The sequence below is a fragment of the Ascaphus truei genome, chromosome 2, assembly GCF_040206685.1.
Source record: "Ascaphus truei isolate aAscTru1 chromosome 2, aAscTru1.hap1, whole genome shotgun sequence".
In the NCBI taxonomy this organism is placed as follows: Eukaryota; Metazoa; Chordata; class Amphibia; order Anura; family Ascaphidae; genus Ascaphus; species Ascaphus truei.
In genome coordinates this window covers 172,410,894-172,435,445 of record NC_134484.1, presented here as the reverse complement: position 1 = coordinate 172,435,445, position 24,552 = coordinate 172,410,894, and the positions used below count along the sequence as shown (strand labels likewise).

At 41.4% G+C, this 24,552-nt stretch overlaps 1 protein-coding gene across 3 annotated transcripts in view; it reads left to right on the top strand.

Annotated features, from left to right (window-relative positions):
- Positions 1-24,552, top strand: part of CARMIL1 (capping protein regulator and myosin 1 linker 1) — a 295,265-nt gene that overhangs the window by 150,811 nt on the left and 119,902 nt on the right. For all 3 annotated transcript variants that reach the window (XM_075585565.1, XM_075585566.1, XM_075585567.1), the window contains 3 exons: positions 21,246-21,321; positions 21,919-22,007; positions 24,016-24,110. In XM_075585565.1, the coding sequence (XP_075441680.1) occupies positions 21,246-21,321; positions 21,919-22,007; positions 24,016-24,110 (260 nt within the window). The remainder of the gene's footprint in view (positions 1-21,245; positions 21,322-21,918; positions 22,008-24,015; positions 24,111-24,552) is intronic.

Sequence of the window (24,552 nt, the reverse complement as noted above, 5' to 3'; positions counted from 1 at the left end):
AGAATGAATACCTCAGTAGTATAAATACTCTATATTTACACCAGTCACTTATGATGATGATGCTGATGATGATTTGCAAATTTCAGTTGTAAGATATATCATTAGTGCTGCAATCAGCACTATTGTACCAACATATAGTGGTGACATTAGAGTAAATGCAAGGGAGGGGTATAATTTACAAGGATAGAAATACTGTACATGTCTTGCATATTAGCTAAATAGTCTCCTCATATACTATACAGCTCCTAATACTTGGTTTGCAATGATATGGATATCATTGACATTGTAGCCAATATCATTTTAACACAGTGGTGAAATATAGTAAGAGAAGTAGGCGATAAACGAGGAATATATTCGCCAGTGTTGCGTTAGTTATAGCAACATGTGAGGAGAGAGATATCTAGGCCAGAGGTGCGCAAAGTTTCCTTCCTGCGCCCCCTGTCTCTCCCCTCCGGCTCACGCCCCCCTACGCAGCTGCGGCGTCAAATGATGTCGCGGGTCATTTGACGCCAGGTTGCCATGGAGCCGCGTCGCTGGAAGGCATGGTAAGTAAAAAGTTACAGAGGCCTTGCGCGATCCCCGGCATTTATTTTACATGTCTTTGGAGAAGCGTAGTGCCTCTGTAACAGCCATGCCCCCCCCCCCCCCCCGATCCCCCCCAAAAATCTTGCATCCCCTTCTCCTACTCCCCCCCACTTTGCTCACCCCTGTCTTAGGCTGTTAGTGCAGCAGCAAAGTTAGTCTCGTGTCACCTCAGTAGCTACTTGCTACCTTGCTAACATAAAGGAAGGGAATGGAGTATCTGCAGCAGGAGTTAAAGCCTAGTCATAGTACAGGCATACCCCGCATTAACCGAGTGTCCTTAAACCGGGGTATGCCTGTAATACGATTTACATAAACTAGTAATGCGTCTCAGTTCTGAAGACTGCAGCCCAGTCTCCATTGTTTTAACTATAAGTATTACAAGTTAATTTTCATATTTACTCGTGTTAGGTGTGCCCTATTAAAGGATTTAGGGCATATCTCCAACATTGTGCCTCTGCTTTTAAATTATATTTTATTTTAAATGATTTATTTTAAATGTATATTCTTTTAGTCATACTTCATGTTCTCAATCTCCCAAATACCTGAAAGTCAACATGCTGCAGCATGTATAAATCCTGAGAGTGATTAGACACTTCATAGCCTTTAAAATACCTTCTTTTGCTTGGCTCATTGGTTCCCAAACGTATCAAACTCTCCTTTCCTCAAATAGCAATTGTTCTGCCTTTGGGTCCCCAATTCTGTATCCAATGAATAAAGCATAATGACTACGATCTGGCGGTAGGGACGCTAGAGAGGGAGACTGAGAGACTCTGCTTTACTAGAGTACTAAGTGATATACATCTATTTTTATACCACCCCCAAACGTCTTTATACAACACATGGAGAGACGCCTGTGCTCAAAAAGGAGCTCCGCCGAGTTAACCGGGATATATGCTAAATTAAATTATTTGCTTATACAGGCATACCCCGGTTTAAGGACACTCACTTTAAGTACACTCGCGAGTAAGGACATATCGCTCAATAGGAAAACGGCAGCTCGCGCATGCGCCTGTCAGCACGTCCTGAACAGCAACACCAGCTCCCTACCTGTACCGAAGCTGTGCGCAAGCGGGGAGACTGTAGAGCCTGTTACAAATGCGTTATTTACATCAGTTATGCACGTATATGACGATTGCAGTACGGTACATGCATCGATAAGTGGAAAAAAGGTTGTGCTTCACTTTAAGTACATTTTCGATTTACATACATGCTCCGGTCCCATTGTGTACATTAATGCGGGGCATGCCTGTATTTTGCATTCTCACCTCTCCAGCAAAAGTTTTTAAATAATTAAAGTTCGAGGCGAACTTGATCAAGTTTGTCGAAGCACACTCTAGTGGTGAAAGGTAAAATTGCATGCTCGCGCATTTATTTATTTATTTTTAAAGCCTGGAACCACACTTTTTTGGACCTGTCTTCGATTGAGCCACCTATGCTGAAGCAGGGAATACTGAAAACCTGGCCTGTTTGCCATTTGGGGACTGGACTTGGCCTCCCTGCTGTATAGTGTGTCCACTTTTTTTCTGTTGGCGCTTTCTGTAATTCGGTGTATTTCTTTTTCCATTCATTTGGAGTCCAGCACATAAGTCTGTTGAGCCCCTGAAGTTGGGAAACTGTAGCTTCAAGGGACTCAAAAGCACGCCAATAATTCCATCTGCAGAATCCCCCTGGCCCTCTGCAGAAATGAGCACAACATGGATTTCTGTTGAAGGATTGCTAGAAGTAGATGAAGATGCATCAATTTAGTACTGTATGCAGCATGTTCACTTTCATGCGAGCGCGTAAAAATGCTGCTGTGTAAATGTAAATCTTTTCCATGATACATTTACGCTTATGTATTTACATGATCTTTTTAGATCTATTATAAGTGAGCAAATTGTACAATCGAAGATATATTCTATTTTGCTTGTGATTGGCAATATTCCAGTGGCATTCTCTACTTGGCTGAGTACACAAAGCAACAAGAGATCATTGGAAATCATATTACTGTCTTTATTTCTATTTGTTGAAGAGGACGAACATGTCTTATACATGAAGACTGAAGTGGACACATTGTCACTAAGCATTGCATCTCTGTGACAGTAACATCAGGCTCCCAGGTTTTTCTCTTTGATGGATGACATGGTCTGATGACTGATGGCGTATGGAGTAACACATTGCTCACCGGATGCTGCTCCTGAGTTTTGGCAGTGAATGCAATGCTGGACTTTTGCCCATTTACAAATCAGCCATTGTGCGTGGCTCCTGAGGAGTGGGATGCTGGCCAATCTAATCTCGGCTCTTTATGCCAGCTAGCTGCCTACTCCATTAGTTTCCAATGAATTTTGGGTATGTCTGTGCAATAATCTTGACCCTTTCAGCATGTTGTAAGTATGCATGTTTCTAGAGATCACTACAGGGGGAAAAAGTGTGCTTGAAAATACTGTAGGTACACTAGTAGTTTTGTTCTCCAGAAACGTACAAATGAGCTATAAATATGGCAATTTAGCTTGCCATATTTAAGCTTCTCGTGGTCTTAATAAAGCCACTGTAATCCTTTGTTCCATGCCTACCTCAGGTACGCACAATTATATTGTAAACTCTGCAGCATAAGGGCTCATTGGCCCCTATCCAGTTTGCCTTGAAGTCGCCTGTTCTGTGCTTTGAAGAGTTCCGCTCCATTTAAATGACTAAATTCTATTCCAGCACTCGGAAGACGGATTTTTAGCATATTGAATAGGGGTTATTGTGTCTACAAATCCTTCCATGTGCAGCTCTGCATACACTCTGCATTATATTAAATTATTATTCATGGCTTGATATCTCTTTGAACAAAGAGATTAAAAAAAAAATATTTTCCAAGTTTCTGCTTATGGCCATGCTATTGCATTTAGGCTTTGTGGGTTTCATTTTTTGACAAACAGCAACCGCACAAGGGTTTATGATGCAACTTTAAGCATGTAAGCTTCTTTTAATAAATCAGATAAAGCAGAAAAATCCAACAACATTTCAGGGGTACAGCCTCTTCAACGGGTGTAATATAAAGTGGCTTGTTGGCCTAGTATAAGTAGTGTATTCAAAAATTATATTGCCGGAATTGCAACCTTTTCATTAGGATATACTGACGTTATTATCACATTATAATATCTAATGTCATATTGCCAGCAATATAGTCAGTCACAAAATGAAGTATTGCATAAAGCATACAGTCGTATTGGTAATCCCAGCATACTTGTATATAGTGTGGTCCAGCCTAAATTTTAAAACACAAATAGTGTTCCCAGCACTCCAAATGAATGGAAACCTATGAAACGTGGTTTTCGAAAATAGATGTGTATTGACAAGGCAATAAATATCACAAAGCAACCTGCTGCGTCAGACAGACCAGGACTAAAACAAAAGTTCATACAGGCACAGCCTGAAGGGAAGGGGGGGGGGAGGAAGGAAAGGGAGTGAGGGGAAGATGTGATATCATGGATGAGGTAGGAAAGGGAAAAAACCCTAATGAGGGGAAAAATAGGAAGGAAGATGAGGGGGCAACGTTTCGGGATTAATTCCTTCTACTGGCCCGTTCCCATTCCCCACCCCCAAAAGGGGGACTCTGGTACTTCCCTGCACCCTCATGTCCAAATCCTCAGTGAAAATAAAAACAATGAGTGACACATCCAGAATCTCAACAGTCCATGCAATAAGTCTCACATAGAATTTGAATACGACATATCAGATAATGCACTGATAACAAACATACTTTCAGCCTAAATTTTAGGTTACAATAGTTATTTTTTCATTATTACTGTAACCCTCCCTGCCCGGCTCTTAGGGAGTTCACGTTGGTGTTGGTGATGCTCAGGATGCATGACCTTATTCATGGTGCAGGCTGGGAGTTTGTATACAATAATGGGCACCAGGAACTTTATTCATTCAAACAGCAGTTTTATTATCTTGTAGGCACAGTCTCACATTTCATAGACTTAAGGCATGTTATATTTCCAATTCAGTGGCCTAGGCTGTTTGCGCAGCTTCCCTACCTGCCCCCACCTTGGCCCGCTAGGACCATGCTGAGGCTTTATATTTACTAGGCTATCTATAGAGTCCCTCTGCTCAGCAGCACTGGTAGCGCTCCATATCCACAGGGCCCCTGATGGGCCTAGCACATCTCCCTCATTGATCAGCCTCCTTATATCAGGGCTGCTTGCCACTATGTGACCTTTTGGGTGGGAGCCAGCGACGGACACTCAGGTGGGGCTGGTCTAACTATGCTTGGGGACCTGCCTCTGGGCACAGTCGGTCTCTCTGTATACCTTGGGAGAAATGCAAGACCATCTTGGTGGGACTCTATATAAACAGGGTACTTTCCCTAACTGAAAATAATAAAGGGGATGCTGAACCTATCCTATACGTAGGGGCTTACATAACTATTCACATTGAGATCCCTCCTCTTCAACTCCTGGGATCTGCTTTCAAGAAGCTTCACTTTTCTATTTATAACCTAAAATGATGTCACGTCCAGGCAAAAGGGGACGGGGCTTAACTGCAGTTGAGTCATCCCAGCACCATGTGATAGCGAAGGGGTGTTACTCTGTGTGAGCCCACACAGTTAACCCCTCAGAGGCTCTAGTAATCCTAAAAGGGGGATTATACTCTCTCCCCTAACGAAAATAGATGTTGTCCCCAACATCTTCTAACCATATGGATACACTTGAATATAACATGATATACATCCCAGTACATAATACATTATGACAGGATCAGGCATTTTGTTTTTCCATATACACTCTGATAGTAACAGTACTGTGAACATCCTGGCACAGAATTCAGTACAGTACATAACACTTGCCATTGGTATACCTTGTTTCTGTAGCAAAGTCATTGTAAAACTGAAAGTAATTCTTCCCCAGCACAAATGTCTAAAGTTAAATGAAAAAGTATACCAACTGACTTCTGTAGTTCTCGTTCAGAAATGTTTCCTCTATGTATCGTATACCTTCCTGCTGTGGGATAGAGGTATATAGGCTCTGCATGTCTATTGTGCAAAGTAGTTATTTTACTCCTAATTTGAAATCTTTTTGGTTTTTTTACAAAATCTGTTGTGTCCCTGACGTATGCATGCAATGTCTGTACAATAGGCTGTATGTATGCAGGCTATACCTTTATTTATATAGCGCCATCCATGTACATAGCGCTTCACATCAATAATACATGTAATATAATAATATAACGCATAATGGGAATACAAAAGGAGTCCCTGCCCCAAATAATTTACAATCCTAAGTAGTAAATAGGGAGAACTTGCAGAGACCGTAGCAGGGTGTTATGGTAAGTGCATCTGCAAGGGTTCAAGGTATGAGATGTATAGTTTCAGACAGCAGAGCTACACATATGTTTCATTAAAGAAGTGTGTTTTAAGATGGTTCTTAAAGGTGGAGAGAGAGGGTATTGATGGGAGTGACGATAATTGAGAGGCGTGTGGCAGTGAGAGAGGTTTTAGGTGGGAGAGGGCTTTAGATAAGGCTTTAAATACAAAAGGGGTACACCGAAGCCATCCTTGAGCAAAATGGAAGAGTCGGTATGGTGTACAGCGAGAAATTAGGGCTGAGATGTAAGGAGGGGCAGAAGAGTGTATAGCCTTAAAAGTGAGGAGGGGAATTTTGTGCGTAATACAGGATATAATGGGAAACCATGAGAAAGATTTCAGCAGGAGTGACGCTAAAACAGATTTAGGAGAGAGTCAAGTGATTCTAGCAGCAACGCTTAGGATAGATTGTAGGGGATACAGGTGAGCGGCAGAAAGGCCGAATAGCAGAAAGTTACAGTAGTCGAGACAGAGAGAATGAGAGCCTGTGTTACAATTTTAGCAGTAGAGAGGACAGAAGAAAGGGCGTATCCTAGCAATGTTACGGAGGAACTTCTTTGCCCCGCTGCTGATCCTCTCGTTGTCGCCGGGCCACGGCTTTCTGCAGCTGCGGTCCTCTCTGTATTTTCAATAAAAATAATGTAGATTTCTTTTTATTTCATGATGAAGGGGACTATAGTGTGTTGGATAATTGGGGCTTCAACCATATAAAAGTCCCTATCCACACTGACCGTGGCACCTACTTTGTCTGCTTTTTAAAAAAAAAAAAAATATTACTAGACCTTTATTTATTTTCAATATCTGGAACGCTGTGTATTCACTTTTAGAACAGTTAAACCTTTTATATATGTTACAGTCCCACACTTTCTTCTGTATTGCACTGACTGATAGTACCTTCTTGTACACTCTCTGTACCCATGTAATGCATTTCTTAAATTTAAGAGCCTGGTAAATTTAAAGAAATCCACCTTAAAGTCAGATGGGGTGACTGTGTGTACAGACACAAACCCCAGGCACTGATTGATCAAGACTTCCTCCGCTAATGTCCGTTCTTTAGAAGAAATGTTCACTAAGCGGTCATTTTACCTCTCCTGCTGTTGACAATTGCGTCTCTTGGTTAACGGTGGGCTTGTTCTTCTGTCCATGGTGTATCTTCTTTCTCACGTGTCCCATTGGTTTCCGTTGTTCTGCAAGCGTTCATCTAAAAAAGCGACAGATGGGCGTTGTTTTCTCTCTGTAGATCTGAGCTGGTGCAGGTACTGGAGGGTATGGACAACGATGTTAATAAAGAGCCCGGTTCGTTCCAACCATGTCTCTTGGCGTGTGTTGGATACGTAATGGATTCCTTAGTCCTTCCAATCATAGGCTTGATTTAATCCTTAATATTTTGGTGTCCCGCTTGAACAAATTGTGAGACAAATAAAAGCAGTTGTGTGGAAGGGACGTTACTGAGTCATAAAAAAATAAATCTATATGCCTTCTACATTATTCACCGATTCGGCTTTGTGACCTGCTTGATTCATAACTTAGGGGAGATGTTCGAAATCCTTAGTGAGAATGTTTAGAAAGACTTATTCTAATGCCTAAAGGATTGAACTCTCCAGCTGAGAAGAGGACAGAATGAACAGGAAGATAAATGGAAGTCTGAGCAGATTTAACTTCAATTAAGTCTGAAAGCGATAAGCTTTTTTTTTTAACCAGAATAATCGGTATATTAGTTAATGCATGACTTGACGTTTTCATCTTTTTCTTAATACTTCGACTGTTTAACGAAGCAACACCTATTAGATCTAGAAGTAAAGCTTTTGTTTAAAATATATGCATTCGGCTTCACATGTATAGAAGCCGTAGTGAAGATGAACATAAAAATGATCCTGAGCGACGTAGAGGCTATCCTGAGTTAAAGTGCAGTGTCACATGATGGCACAAAACATCATTAACCAGCTTGTCAGCCTAATTAGTTGCTTTAGATCGAATCAATCACCCGTAAAGACGGTCAAACATGACCATAAAAGTGGTGATACGCTACGACGCACTTTGCAGCTCACTTGAATTGATAGTAAGGTGTCTTATGACTTGGCACCGTGTAGTAAATATGGACCACCACTTATTACCAAATGCAATTAGATAAAGATGGAAACATCTTCATGATGGTTCAAATGTAAAATATTTATTTGAATTTTATTTTTTACTATTTTTAAGGTGGCAATATCTGAACTAATTAAACATGCCTCTGCCCTTCGTACACGTTGGTACTAGGATGGGCTTCCCTTTTAGGAAATCTGCAAAGATTCCACATTTTGCTGTGACCAGGTATGAACTGAAAAGCAGTTAGAAGAAAATAGTCCTTTTTAAAAGTTCTGGAAAGTATTTTAGCAGTGAAGAGTTTCACAACAAGATATGTCCGCATGGAAATTGAAAAATGACAATTTACACGAAGCTTGGACCAAATCAGTGTTATTGCATTTTTAATTAAACTATATTGCACACACGAATATTTAAAAATAAAAGACTTCTTAAAGGTGGAGGAGCCCTTTAACAAAATAAGATCTAGATGTTGAGCGGGCAGCATGAAGTGTACAATAGGTGTGGTGTGAGTTAATATTACTATAAAGTGTGAGTTATAGAAACGTTAAAAAGACTCCCTTTTCATGCGTCCCAAATGAGTTATTTGTTCTGTCCGAATGTTTTTCACATCAATATTTCTCCAAACTAGACAATGCTTTAATTATTTTACAATGTCCTTTCTGGTCAATGCGAGAAATGGCAAGTAAAGTGGATTTTAACAGAACCGAATGCTGGAGCGGTCTCTAATGCATTTCCATGCATTACATGGTGTTCTAAAATGTAATGAAACCTGGACTTATGATATCTGTGAACAGTATTTGAGAACTGTAGCTTCTCTTTTGCGGATTAGGCAGCATAAATATGCTATATAACCAAATTAGGATAAACCACTCCATGCTTTCATTTCCTCCAGACCCCTATCTAAATATGCTATTCTTGCAATATTCCCTTAGTTGCGGATATTTGTATGCAGACACTGTGCATGTGTCGATGAAGATATTAAGACACACTGCCACAACTTATCTATCTTGTGCAAACACATTCAGGATTAGAAGACTCTGGAGGAAGGTTGTTTTAATACATATTAGCAGCAAGTCATGTCTGGTCAATGTTTAGTGATTACATATTGTCATTTATGCTTTCCTTCAAGTCACCATACCCTAGGCATTACCGAACATAACTTTATGGAGCATGAAACTAATGGAAAGCAGTATCGCTATTGTGTTTTTGCAGATGAAATTAAGTTGCATTTCCATGTGAAGCCTACAGTTCTAAAGTGTGCGTGTGTGTGTGTGTGTACATGTGTTTGCAGCATTCACACTTCCACATAAAACAGTTCTTGCTTCCTGTGGCTATAGATCATTTGTTCAGACACACTGTAGATTGTTTTTAGTTGCAGGATGGTGTTTCGAAAGCACTAGTACATCAAAGAAAATGATGTAACAATTAGTCACATTTACAATGAAATAAATATACTTCTCTACTAAACCCATAAATTAGATCATGCTGCAAATGTATACTTTATGCGGTTGATTCGGTGTGTATACTTGAGCAACAACACAGTGCAGTTAAAAACACAAAAAACACAGCGCACAACGCTCATAGTGCATTAAAAATTATATTGACATAAACAAAAAATAAGGTGAGTATCGTGCGTACATCAAATGAATTTAAACAAGCATTTTCGGGATATTGTTACCCAAACACCAAGTGGAAGCCGGATCAGATGTCCTCACACGTATTTGGAGGCTGGTTCCTTGGACACCGGTTCCTATTCAGGTAAGTATGGAGTCTCTGAAAGTCCTTGCTCCCACACAGGAATCAACACGTCTGCAGCTCAACCATAGAATGCTGCTTCAAACGGAGCTCCACGCCGGCTGAAATCCTCTCGCTCCCCTCCTTTCAGACACTTCCGGATCAGTGACGTCACCGTAGGGTTCTCGCCGATATTGGCGCCGATTTCACTGGATCAGCTCGCCGTAATGGGGCAATATAGTTGAAGGCAATAATGCTAGTAACTCTTCCAACGCGTTTCGAAACCCGTTGGAAGAGTTACTAGCATTATTGCCTTCAACTATATTGCCCCATTACGGCGAGCTGATCCAGTGAAATCGGCGCCAATATCGGCGAGAACCCTACGGTGACGTCACTGATCCGGAAGTGTCTGAACGGAGGGGAGCGAGAGGATTTCAGCCGGCGTGGAGCTCCGTTTGAAGCAGCATTCTATGGTTGAGCTGCAGACGTGTTGATTCCTGTGTGGGAGCAAGGACTTTCAGAGACTCCATACTTACCTGAATAGGAACCGGTGCCTAAGGAACCAGCCTCCAAATACGTGTGAGGACATCTGATCGGCTTCCACTTGGTGTTTGGGTAACAATATCCCGAAAATGCTTGTTTAAATTCATTTGATGTACGCACGATACTCACCTTATTTTTTGTTTATGTCAATATCATTCTTAATGCACTATGAGCGTTGTGCGCTGTGTTTTTTGTGTTTTTATCTGCTAGTTATAGGGGGTTCCTGAGCCCTCCCTTTACCGCAGCTGCAGACGCTCTGATTTGTTCATTTAAGGTCACGTATTTTACCTTATATATTCATCACTTCACGTATTTAAATAGTTGCGCACTTATTTCCTTACTTACCAACACAGTGCAGTGTTCTACAGAGGATTCAATGGAGCACGAACGACTTATAGGTTAACAGGAAAACGAAAAAAACAAAAGTGAAAATATTCCTGACAGAAGTTTACAATCAGTGTTGTATCTACATATTTTGGGCCCCCCTGCAAAAATCTTGAAAGGGCCCCCTAAACAATCACCACAAAATAAATGTAGTTTCCACCGTGGTCCCCATGTCAAAGGCTTTGCGAGCACCTCCCATACCTTGCTCTCAGCCACTCACAGCCCTCCCCTCTGATAGTGGGGTAGTACTAAGCATACACATACTTCATTCCCCCCCACACACACACACTCTATATCCCTCGCACACTCTCAATCACTCCCTCTCTCCCCCACACACACTATTCCTCTCTCTACACACACACACACACACACACACACACACACACAATCCCCCCCCCCCCACACACACACTGTAACCAATCACTTCACTTATAAACATATTCACTTTTCGCTGTTTTCTTGGGCCATTATTGCAGATAACATGACAACCCCAATCTCACAGGAGACATAGAAAAATAGATTTTGTTTTTTCAAATGAAAGTTAACCCCTTGGTTGCTGCATTTGTTCAAACAACAACATATATGACTAGCATGAAATCTCCCCTTTAAAAGGTGCACAAGGAGAGTTTACTTGCAGGCCAGCCTCCGTGCCCACCTGCATACCACATTTCTTATAGTGTAGAAAATGGTGCTCAAAACCACATGTGGCTCTAAATTAATTTGTTCCTTTTTAAATATGTATCCGGGTACTGTTTGGATTGACCAATGTTTAATATATAATACCTGAACCAGAGAGGGATATGTGTCTAGCGGTGTCCACCACGTTTTTAACATCTATTGCTGAGCTTGCAATAAAACTGATCTTTATATCCTAGTTTCCCTGGATTTTTCATCTTTTCTGGCCCATTGTTGGCAGTTTTCTGTCTGTGCTTCGTTATCATCTACACCCCTTGATACCACATTTCCCCTGGTGTATAAGACGACTATATCCTCACAGTCAGGAGTCCACGTCACTACTTGCTCCCTCTCCCCCGGCAGTCTCTCGCACTCTGGCTGTTTTCCTCTCTTTTTGGGTCTCTCTCTCGCCATCTCCCTTTCTCTCGGTTTCCCTCTCTGGCTACTTGCTCTCTTTCTGTCTGGCTCTCTTTCTGACTGTCTGTCCCTGGCTGTCTTTCTCTGCCTCTCTCTCTTTAGGTGTCTCTTTAGGTGTCTCTTTCTGTCTGTCTTGCTCTCTCTCTGACTCTTTCTGGAAATATGGGCTCAAAAGGGTTTCGGCATATTGTAGAGCTGATCTCTCTGTGATTCAGTTAGCTGCTCACTGATCACAGCCTGTTGTACTGACCCACCCATCTTCCTGGAGGTGCCACATACACCTAATACAGAGCCCTCCCCCATGGTTCCTGGTTACTACAAGGAATAGTATTCCTGTAGTCTCCCCTCATCCGAATGCACCCGCTTCTTTTCAGACTTGGTGAAGGACTTTTCTGCAAGGCCTCTTAGGCCTGCCAGAGTGGGGTCTGGCGGCTGAGCTTTCTGAGCCGAAACAGTTGCTTCTTTCCAACAGTGGAAACTACGTCTGCTCAAGGCTGTGGTCATTTGCTTAACATTGTTCATCCCAGGTGGCTACTGAAAAGGGAAATGCCCATTCTGCCTGTGACCGGAGCTGTTTGTGCTCTTCCGCGCACCCTTTCAGTGCTTGATAACTACCGCTCTATCTCCTCTCGTTCACAGAGGTATTACTGTTGGATGCTGTAGTAGTTTATACCTAGGGAAACAAGGTTTATATAACATTCTTTATAGGGAATACCTACTCCTATCCTTATATTTTTGCCACTACCCTCTCTTATTATAGGGCTTCAACAATTAGCCGTTTTAGATTGTAGAGCAATCTCTACCTTCTGCATTAGCAAATCTTTGATTTTTGTGACAGTCTACCAGCATTTACAAATGAGAAGTAATTTTCTGATTCTATCTAGCTGCCATACTGCCTATTTTCACAACATAGAATCACTGCTCTGACGACCACCATTTTGCGTCCCTAACCTGCGATCAATGATTCTTAGCCCTAACCATACCACCTGCTCTCTAAAGGGTGCGCAAACTGTGGGGCGTGAAATTGTCTGGGGGAGGACGCACGCTTACAGAGGACCTGTGCTCTTCCCCACAACATTTAAATAACATTCCGGGGGGAGTGCGCATGACCTCTGCATGTCTCTTACCTTCTCTCTGGCGACACCACAGGTCAAATGGCAACATGACGTTGTGACATCAACTGACACTGCTGATGCCGGAGAAAAGGTAAGGAGGGGGAGGAGCACAAGCAGGGGGGGAGAGCAGGCAGGGGGGCACAAATAAAAATGTTTGCACCCCTGCTCTAAGCCATTGGGGGTGTCACGTACGGCACACCTGTGAGCACGTGACCTGCATATGGGACAAGGATTAATACGCAGCTTGCAAGCTGTCCTACTTTTCACCTTCGGTCCCCCAAATGGACAATATCTCCCCTAAATCAGTCCCCATATACCATCTGTCACGAACAGCACACAGGTGAGCATGTGACTTGGATATGCAATCGGGGTTAATACACACTGCTACTCTAGCCAACTCACCTTTCCAATCCCGCAAGGTACTTTCAATGAGTTAATATTAACCCCTTATTCAATTGCAATCATCCATGCGCTTCTACCATCCGAGAAATTATGCACATAAAAGATGTAAAATTAATATTTGCCAGGGTCTCAGGTCCCTGTTTATTGTAGAAAAAACTATGCTGCACTTAAAACACACACACGCGCGCGCACACCTGGTGTCCAAAAATGTAAATACTCTCTCCAGAGCGTGCAAAAGTTCCTTCAGAGCCCAAAGCATCACTTCTTTTATAAATATATATATATATATATATATATATATATATATATATATATATATTGCTTAGATTACAGAAAAATGATTACAAGAACATGCAATTACAGTACATGCAGTGACAGTCACATGCAGTGACAGTTTCTAAAAAAATAACAGAAATCCCTATACATTACCATATGTCATAGGTTTTCTCCCAGAGAGGTCACTGACACAGAAGTGAGAAATCACGTGTTTGGTCCAAAAACACACCTCTGTTGAAATCTGATTTTCACTTGAAGCCACACAAATAATCAAAGAGATTATATACAGCCCCCTGTAGTTGCACTCAAGGTAGGTGACAAAATGATTATAATGTCAAATAAAGTATAGGCCGGTGATTAGCCAAATCCTGGTATAGGATACACTGTCAAAAAGGTCACACTACTATATGAAAAATAACAAAACTTTAATGGTATATACTATGAAAACCGACGAAACACTATAAAAATGCAAAACATTGCATAAGTAAAATCCCCAAATGTGTTGGGTAACGGTGCTCTATGAACACTATGTGTTCCAAATAGCTATAAAGGAATTGATCGCTATATATAAGGCTGCAAAAATTCTCAACAAAGTGGGTGCTGGCAGTCTAATAAAATACCTTACTAGGCCTCTAGAAGTGACCACAAATTGTGATAGTAATTTGGCTCTAAGTCCTCAATAGGCTCAGGTCAAATAGAGAACCCCAGTATTGCCCACAACACCAGCAAAATACCCCCTGTAGTGCAGATCCCTACCGCAAGTTAAATCATGCAGACAACCTCAACAAGGAAGGGGGATAGCAGTGTGTTAATACCCCAAACAAAGGTTGTAAAAGTAACCCACATTAAAGGTTGCAAGTAAGCCACAATGCATAATACCGCGTGTACTCAACAGGGGATAAGTGACCCAATTTAAGACAGGATCAGATAACATAGAGGGTATTAGCTGCGCCCGCTTGAGACACAGTATGGCTCTTAGTAGAGTACATCACAAGGGCAAAAGACCATTGCCCTAAAGAATATAAACAAAGCGGGTCCCGGTTGGGCACAATACAACCTGATAGTCTTGCGTGATCTGCAGCCTGTTTGCTCCGTGTACAGTTAGGAGCCTCCGTTACTCCAAAACACAAGCCGCGCATGCGCCAACGTAATGACATCACGGTGTTCCCCGACGTACGTTTCACGCGTCACCACGCGCTTTCTCAAGGGGGAGGAGTAGGTGGTATGTGTCATCGAGTAGTGAGACCTTTTATACCCTCCTTGGAGGGGAGGGACAGAGTGCGTATGCCTGATTGAATTAAAGAGGCATAGCAGACACATATGTAGTCGTCACATAACATATAGGAATCGGGGGTTGGGGGGGGGGGGGCTAGAGAAAAGGGAAAAAGGAAAAAAAAAAGGGGGGGGGGGGTCCTGCTAATATGTAAAAGAAATAAAGAAATAAAATAATACAGTCACTGGAGGTGGAAATACAGGATACAGGATGTAAATCAGACCATGGCAATCAAACCCATCAATAGAAGCTAAGGCACGCGAATGATGCACAAAAGGAGTGTAATGTTAAATGTTGAAAGAAATAGTATATATGTAAGCAGTATATGTAGGAATGTACTACACTAGGTGGAGCCGCCTAAAAAGTCATAACGGCCCCTTCTACGCTAAATATTACATATCTATATACCGGGATCCCTCTAACCCTATGACAGGAAGGAGGAGAAAATAAAGCCTTTGTTGAGGCCATGGGGTGTCAGTGTGTTTAAACAATAAATCCAACGGCATTCATGTTGGCGTAATTTGATATCCCAGTTGCCCTTACGTGGGCCCCAAGGTATATGTGAAGTGCCGATGAACTTGTGGCAAGAGGAATCCCCTGAATGTGCATCATTCACGTGCCTCGCCACTGGTGTGTCCAATTTGTTACGCACCGACCCAAGGTGCTCCAAAATCCGAACCTTAAATGCTCTATGGGTTTCTCCAACGTACTGTTTGCCACATGTACATTGAATAAGGTACACCACACCTGTGGTTAGACAGTTAATGAAGTCTTTGGTGGTGTAAGTATGTGTGCCTGTAAAGTCTGTAAAGGTCTTTGTTACTTTGACTGAAGGACACGCCTTACAGCGTCCACAAGTGTATGTACCATTGGGTTTGTTCCCCAGCCAGGTGCGGGATTTTTTCAATTGGAAATGGCTTTTGACTAGGCGGTCACGTAAGTTGACTGCTCGGCGACTAACCATGTTAGGTTTGATTTGCAAGATCTTTGCTAGGTCTGCGTCCTGAAGTAATATATGCCAGTGTCTGTTCAGGATATTACGTATGGTCGACCACTGAGAACAGTAAGTGCCAACAAACCGAATTGGCTGTGTAATATTATTACTGACATAAGGGTGATCAATGAGGAGACTCGGTCTAGGTGTCATGAGTGACCTATGATAGGCTTTTTTGACGGATGTCCTAGAGTATCCTCTATCTAGAAAACGTCTAGTGAGATCTTTAGCTTGGATTTTAAATTCTGCGATGGTTGTACAATTACGTTTAAGACGCAAGAACTGCCCGGTAGGGATGTTGGAAATAAGGTATCTAGGGTGATGGCTGTCTGCTGCCAAGAGACTATTCGTCGTGGTGGGTTTGCGGTATATAGTAGTCTCTAAATTACCATCAGGTTGTTTTTTGATAGTAATATCGAGGAAGTTGATACTCTCAGTTTGAATTTCAAAGGTAAGTCGGAGATTATGTGTGTTGTCATTCAGTTTATTAACGAATTCTACCAGGAGTTCCTTAGTACCACTCCATAGGAGGAACACATCATCGATATAGCGTGACCAAAGATCGATGTGGTCCGTATACCGAGAGTGATCATCCATGAACACAACTGTTTCCTCCCACCAGCCCAGATATAAGTTAGCATAGGTGGGAGCGCACGTTGTGCCCATGGCGGTACCTTGGATTTGATGGTATATTTTTTGATTGAATAAAAATAAATTCCTGGTCAACACAAATTTCAGCAACGTTAGGACGAATTCGTTGTGTACCTTTGAGTGAGTATCTCTTGCCCGAAGGAAATGTTGGACAGCTTGTAACCCTGATGAATGGGGAATGCTGTCCCTCCCCTCCAAGGAGGGTATAAAAGGTCTCACTACTCGATGACACATTCCACCTACTCCTCCCCCTTGATAAAGTGCGTGGTGACGCGTGAAACGTACGTCGGGGAACGCCGTGACGTCATTACGTTGGCACATGCGCGGCTTGTGTTTTGGAGTAACGGAGGCTCCTAACTGTACACGGAGCAAACAGGCTGCAGATCACGCAAGACTATCAGGTTGTATTGTGCCCAACCGGGACCCGCTTTGTATATATTCTTTAGGGCAATGGTCTTTTGCCCTTGTGATGTACTCTACTAAGAGCCATACTGTGTCTCAAGCGGGCGCAGCTAATACCCTCTATGTTATCTGATCCTGTCTTAAATTGGGTCACATATCCCCTGTTGAGTACACGCTGTATTATGCATTGTGGTTACTTTTACAACCTTTGTTTGGGGTATTAACACACTGCTATCCCCCTTCCTTGTTGAGGTTGTCTGCATGATTTAACATGCGGTAGGGATCTGCACTACAGGGGGTATTTTGCTGGTGTTGTGGGCAATACTGGGGTTCTCTATTTGACCTGAGCCTATTGAGTACTTAGAGCCAAATTACTATCACAATTTGTGGTCACTTCTAGAGGCCTAGTAAGGTATTTTATTAGACTGCCAGCACCCACTTTGTTGAGAATTTTTGCAGCCTTATATATAGCGATCAATTCCTTTATAGCTATTTGGAACACATAGTGTTCATAGAGCACCGTTACCCAACACATTTGGGGATTTTACTTATGCAATGTTTTGCATTTTTATAGTGTTTCGTCGGTTTTTATAGTATATACCATTAAAGTTTTGTTATTTTTCATATAGTAGTGTGACCTTTTTGACAGTGTATCCTATACCAGGATTTGGCAAATCACCGGCCTATACTTTATTTGACATTATAATCATTTTGTCACCTACCTTGAATGCAACTACAGGGGGCTGTATATAATCTCTTTGATTATTTGTGTGGCTTTAAGTGGTGGTTCCTTCCCCCTTGCACCAGGTAGATTTTGCTTGTATTTGTTTCATGTTTGTTGGTCTGGTGCAGCTACGTAATTTTGTGTGTTTATAGAAATCTGATTTTCATAATCTTTGCTAAGGCTTATGTATTCTTGTTCCCCCCTCTCCCCCCGTTAAAACAACATAAGCCCACCCCTGTCTGCTGACCCTGGTGCTTGCGCCACCCTTACCTCAGTTCCCAGTGTCATTTGACGCAGTGGGGTCATGTGATGTCACATCACGTGACCCCGCGGCGTCATTTGATGCCGCATTACCATGGCGACGCGTCAACAGCCGTCTGAATCTCGGTAAATAATAGGCTGCAGGGGCCTCGCGATCCCCCGGCATTTAATTTAAATGGCGTGGGGAAGAGCGTGTGGCCTCTGCAACCACCGTGCCCCCCTAGGACAATCTCCTGCCCTCCAGCTTGTGCACCCCTGCCGTATACTTTTCTCCTATGTTCACTTTAAAGGGAAACTACTTTGTAGGACTACTACTATTTTACTATGATTCAAACAGCATCCATTTCACTTGCAACATACATTCATACTGCTCTGTTACATACATACTGCTCTGTTACATACATACATACTGCTCTATTACATACATACATACTGCTCTGTTACATACATACATACTGCTCTGTTACATACATACATACTGCTCTGTTACATACATACATACTGCTCTGTTACATACAGTAGTTGCAGCGATCATCTCTTTTGCTACACTGAGTGACTGGATAATTTTTTCAGCGTGTGGTTTAAATTCCTTAGGCTGCGCTTATAGTGACAGCGACGCGAAGTCACGTCAAAACAAATGCATTGCCGCCGTCGCGTGCGCTTATAGTAAGCGTGACGGCATGATCGCTGGAAGTCATCTCAATTTGATTTTTACAGCAACTGTTGCCTCACGTCGCCGTCATCGGCACTATAAGCGTAGTCTTAAGAATGACCAACCAACACACCGGTTTACAACTATTCTGCTAGATGCATTGTATATGCCATTACTTTCAGGCAGTCTCTCTCTACTATATCCTCAGTGTGTTCCGCTACTTAATTTGGCTTATTCACATGACATACTGATCTTTGGTGACATTCTCCTCTGGGGTGACCATGCATTGCTCTGCTGGAATCTGTTGGCTTATTTATCATCTATGCCTTACTTTTGATTCAATATTTTGTCACCTACTGTACACTGAGTAATAGCTTTTTTTCTGCCTTGTCTACCCGGGTACATCCATGAGGGGATTTATCGTTACTCTCCGGGTTTGTGGTTCTCTGTGGGGCACTTTACATGATTTGTATTTACAACACATCTTTATTGACAAGGGGGCATTTTCTCACTGTGCATGTTTTGTGTTTTTACATTTTCTGTGTGTATTTTGGGGGGTAGTGTGTGTATGTGTGCATGTATTTGGGAGGTAGTGTGTGCATTGGGGGGGGGTAGTGTGTGTATTTGGGGGGTAGTGAACGTGTATGTATGTATGTATTGTGTATTTGAAAATGGCAAACTGTTTTTTGCACGGAAAAACAATAAAAAATAAAAATAATGTGATCCCCTAATTCTGATTAAAGTACGTTTGTTGTATGTTAATGCGTATACAGTATAGACCTATTAGTGTGTGTACAGTGTACTGTATGTATGTGTTTTTTGGGGGTGTAATATTCATGTATGTGTAGTGGCTCTCTGAATATTTTGGACAAATAATTTTTTTATAAAATGGCTCTTCTTCCTTGAAAGGTTGCAGACACCTTGACTAAACAATCTACTTGCTACAGAAATAATACATTATCAAAAGGGGTACAAATATAAGGTTATGTTTTGTCTTGCTGTAGCATCTACATTTCCGTTATAAATATCCTCTGTTCAATGACTGGCTGTATTTTATAGCCACCCCCAAAACTGGCAAGTGTAAAACGTTTTTGAGTCACTGTGTTACTTCACCGTTCTAAAGGATTGCTAAAGAACAAAGTATCACACAAATGTGTCTCATCTGTTACTTTCAAGTACTCTGTACTCACTGAACCGGTTCAGCAGCAATGACCGCATTGTCTATTTCTGCTGTAGATTACAGCTAGTACACTAGGTTTATGAGTTCGACATTACCTCAAGTACTTTTAGCCTGGACTTTTTCCAGCAAACAAAGGTGGTTACTACATTTTTTTTGTCACTCTTACTGCCATATATATTGTTCTGTTGGTTAATTAATACCAGCGGCTTTAGGGAGAACTCCAGAATGTATAATGTTCTTGTCACAGTATTATGTTAACACTTTATTGTATAAATTCATTTAATGTACACATCTATCCGTAGTAAACGTCGTACTGGGCTCTTGGAAGATTTCCATTTTGACCTCCCGGACACTTATTATTTCAACTGTTCATATCTCCTGCACAAAGTATCAGATTTTTGTAGATAAAAACATCTCCTGAAAGCGCAAGATGAGATATTTGAAAAAAAGAAATAGAATATGCACTTTAAAAAAAAAAAAAACGTGATGAGTGCCAACTGCTCCTTTAATACAACATCACACTCAACATAAAGTAACCACTGCTGCAGCTCCAGCCTCCTGCTGTTGAGTGACTGGAAAGTATTACATTGTGTTCTAACTCGGAGTGCTGGGTTATAATAGAAGTAGCTGTGTGTTACTATGTTCTCCTTGTGCACCACCCGCCTCTCATTCCAGCAGCATACTTGTTAGTTTCTCATCATATTATCAACTTGCATCTCTTTTGGTAAATCTGATATCTGGCATTTATGGGTTGGCTCTAAAGATAATGTTTACCCTCAAATGATACACACAATGTTTAGGCACGGCTTTTTCTGGGACACAATCGACCAAGTGCTTTAAAAGAAAAAGTGCACTATCTAGATTACACAAGGTCAGGTTTACCCCAATCTTGTTTCCCATGAAAAAATAATAGTTAAAGAAAAATCTTTGGAGGGATGTTCTGGGGCTCCCTAAATTATGATAAAAGTTTGGAAATGCATACTTTAGGTTTTCTAAAATGTAAGGTTATCCATTAAATCAGAAATCATATCGCTGTGGTTTTAATCCAAAGGCTTAGGCTACGGGCCCAGTCAGTGTGCGCGCTTGTTGGAGCGCCTGGCGATGCGTCCACCTGCTTCTGAAGCGATCAGTGGACTTCTGATTGCTCGCGATGGGGAGTGTGGCGGGGGCGCAATGGCAATGTGGTTGCGCCATCGCACTATGAGCATGCGTGCATACGGACTGACTGGGGCCGGCCCCCTAGAGAGCCGTCTCTTGTTCGCGCACGCCATCGCAATCCCTGGAACCGAGGCCTTGGTGTTGTCAAACTACACGTGATGCCCTTTGTTTTGTAATGATAAACACAAGTGGTAATGGGTGAGAGAACGCATAACATTTTGACATTTGTTAACATATATCATGGAGACCCATAATGTTTCCCTAATATATTTTTCTCAAATAACTAGATCCATTTATTAAGTGTTTGAAGCCAACATTTATTCAAAATCAAAAAGATAAATCGCTGTTGCACATTTCATGAAGATGAACGAAACATATCTGTACTTGTATGTTCCACAGAGATTTGATACCTATCGTTGCTGCTCTGGAATACAATCAATGGTTTACAAAGCTGTCAACCAAGGACCTGAAATTGGTAAGTAATTACACCAATTAGAGTGTTATATTTCCCTTCTCCCCCTCTTTCCAGATGGCAAAATAGGTGCGAGACATTTTGGGGCCTTATTCTATGAAGTGTGAATAGCGCCAATTCGCTGCTGCTCCATGGAAAGTCCCATTGAGTTCAATATAACTTTTGTGCAGTGATGCCAGGTTTCCACTGTCAAACGTCATAGAATCTGTCTGTGGGAAAGGTTAATCGATGAATTGGCCCGAGTAAATCTCAATAAAAATGATTTTGTGATATACAAGCTCAGAATCAGAAATCACTTTTAGAAATCATATTCTTTAGTCACAGTAATGTGACACCATGCCAGGGGGTTATTAAAATAAGACGATCGCACTGTGATCTGCAGAAAACTCCTGTTCAGGTCAGTAGGAGATTTGGGCCGATCGTGCATCCAAAAGACTAGGGAATGTCCCATTTTTGGCTCATTACTATTGATAATAATGAATACTTCTAAACTGGGGTGCACAATTTCTGGTGGAGTACTGCATGTGATGCCACTATTGTTTTTATTTATATTTTTTTTAAACATCCTTGTCAAATGTTTGTTTCTTTTTTACATACCAGTCCACTGATGTCTGCGATCAGATTCTGCGTGTGGTGAGCAGGTCCAGTCGATTGGAAGAATTGGTTCTAGAAAATGCAGGGCTTCGAATGTAAGTGAATAAAACACAGCAGTGATTGCATATCTTTATGGTACAGTATGTATGTAATGTAACTCCTCCCTAACTCTCCATTGCTGCTCCCTATAACCACTCCCCAGTTTGTTCACTGATGCGTGCAAGGAAAAATCATGTCATAGATTTAAGAAAAACTCTTGCTTACAATGCCTCTTTTATGGGTTTATTAGACTTGTAATGTCATTTTTTTTTTTAGCTTGATTCGTATATCCTAAATGGTTTTATAGAGAATTAAGAAAGTAGGCCTCAACTATTTGTCAATAAGCACATTCTATCAAAGCAACCATCACATTTTTTTTCATGCGCAACAAATTAATGTTGGTCTGTTGTGCTTTTCTTTAACCCTTGTGGAACTGCATTGGTCCCTAGCACGTGGCAGAAAATAGTTTGTACGCCTAAATAACCCTGAAGATTATATACATTCTGAGGAATAAACGAGCCACACTTGTAAAATACAAAGAGGGATACACTGGAAAAAACAACTGGTTAAACCAATACTCTGAAAAGTGCATTGGTTAAAATGCTTAAGGATTTGTAATCTCTGTTTAAAATATGAAACTAGTACAGAAAATATTTGAATAGTTCAGAACATCCCCACTCTATTTACTTTGGGTTTAAAATGCAGATAGAAGGCTCTCAAGGAGTCTTCATACAGTTCTTCGTCTCGCATTCCATCCCCATTGATGAGATTCCCCCGTGATGCTAGACCGTTTCAGAATGAAAGGACGGTTGTGGTATACCACACGTTTTTATGTTCAGTGTTTTTGTTTTCCAAACCTAAAAATTGATAGTCATTTTTTTAAACAAAACTGTAAAAAAAAAACCACACCTAATCTTTGTTAAACGGTTGTTTCCTTGTCAGCTGTTTATTATGCTTATTTATCTTATTTATCAACTGTGATCATCAAAAGACCTACCAAAGGTTGGAAAGTAAAGAAAGATTTAGGACCATACAGTAGCTTTCGCTGAGTACAGTTTTATGAGGCAGTGAGATGTCCAAGTTAACAATGCTGTATCTGATCCCAGACGCGCTATTAGAGAGGATTGGGGTTCTTTACAGTGTATCTGGTCTCAGACGCGCTATTTGAGAGCGTTGGGGTTCTGCAGAATTTCACAATATAATTATAGGGTTCCTTAGCCAAAAAAAGATTGGAAACCACTGACGTAGAGTATGAATTTCTTTAGAAAAGTTGTTGGATAACATGACAAATATGGGAACAATGTATCAAAGTCTTTAAAATTGTTCGCAGTGGTACTTCTTATAATTATGACCTGGCCCAGATAACCTTACCAAGAGCATCAATTCCTTCTTAGCTTTACCTCCAGCAGATCTCACAATTTTTGGAGGGGCGAAACACCTCACCAGCTGCTGCTCTCCTGGTGTCTGCAGCAAAACATTTCACCATTTCCTTCTGTCCTTGCAGCCGGTCGATCAATTTCCATTGCTACCTCCCTTAGTGCTCTTTATTTCTTTTTCTTTGATAAATCCGATGCTGGTGCAGTTTTGCAGTTGGGATTCTTTGATCCATTGCCCCCATGGATTGAAGGTGTTGTGTGGATAGTCTCCATTTTCCCTCCACGACTTCTATCAACCATGGTTGATTCCTGCCATGAGTAGGTTTACAGACCTAGGTATCGTGCCACTCCTTTCTTTCACTCTGTATCTTGGTATTGGCGTGTGAGAAGCTCTGTTTGATGGAAGCAAATACAACATTGTTATGTGCTGGCTCGTAGCCAAGTAAATGATAATGCTGCTTCAACCCTTTATTTCAGGTGAGGTCTGCTTTCCAATGTTTTGCAGGAGTCATTTCATAGGGACGGTGCAATTATATTTCCTCTCAGAACATTAATTTCTTTGAAGAAACAACCCAGATTAGGTTGTGTGTAGTTCCCTGCAGTAAACATACACTGCAGTTGTTGAGGAAAACAGCTGTTACAATTTCCATGTAAAAGACGACGTCCATCTTTTTATGTCTCCTTGCAGAGATTTTGCACAGAAATTGTCCAATGCCCTTGCACACAATCCCAACTCAGGACTTCATACCATTAACCTTGCAAGCAACCCACTCGAGGACAGAGGTAATTGAGTTTTTTTTCTCTCTCATACACATCTGAGAAAGGGATTTGTGCTCATTCACTTGGCTTTGCGTTTGTAATGGAGTATCCTGCTCAGTCTAATTATATTGTAAATATGTTTTTCATGGTTGACTGGCCATTTCTTTTCCTTGCATTCATTTTGTGATTTGCCTCATAGCAAGCTTTTTCAGATATATTGCTTTAGAATCTAGTTTACTTGAGACTGCAGGCCTGCATTCCCTTGTAATAAAACATGCCTAGCAGAAAATGAGTGAGGAGTAGGATCTAGCATAGTTTAACTCTTTGTTGTGCTCTTTGGGGGATTATTTTTACCCTGAATGTGGATTTTGCTTGGACATCACTTTTTACATTAAAATACATTAACTCTTTAAAGTGTAGCATCAAAACATTAGCAGAATCTACTTCTGCTGAAGAGGAGCGATAC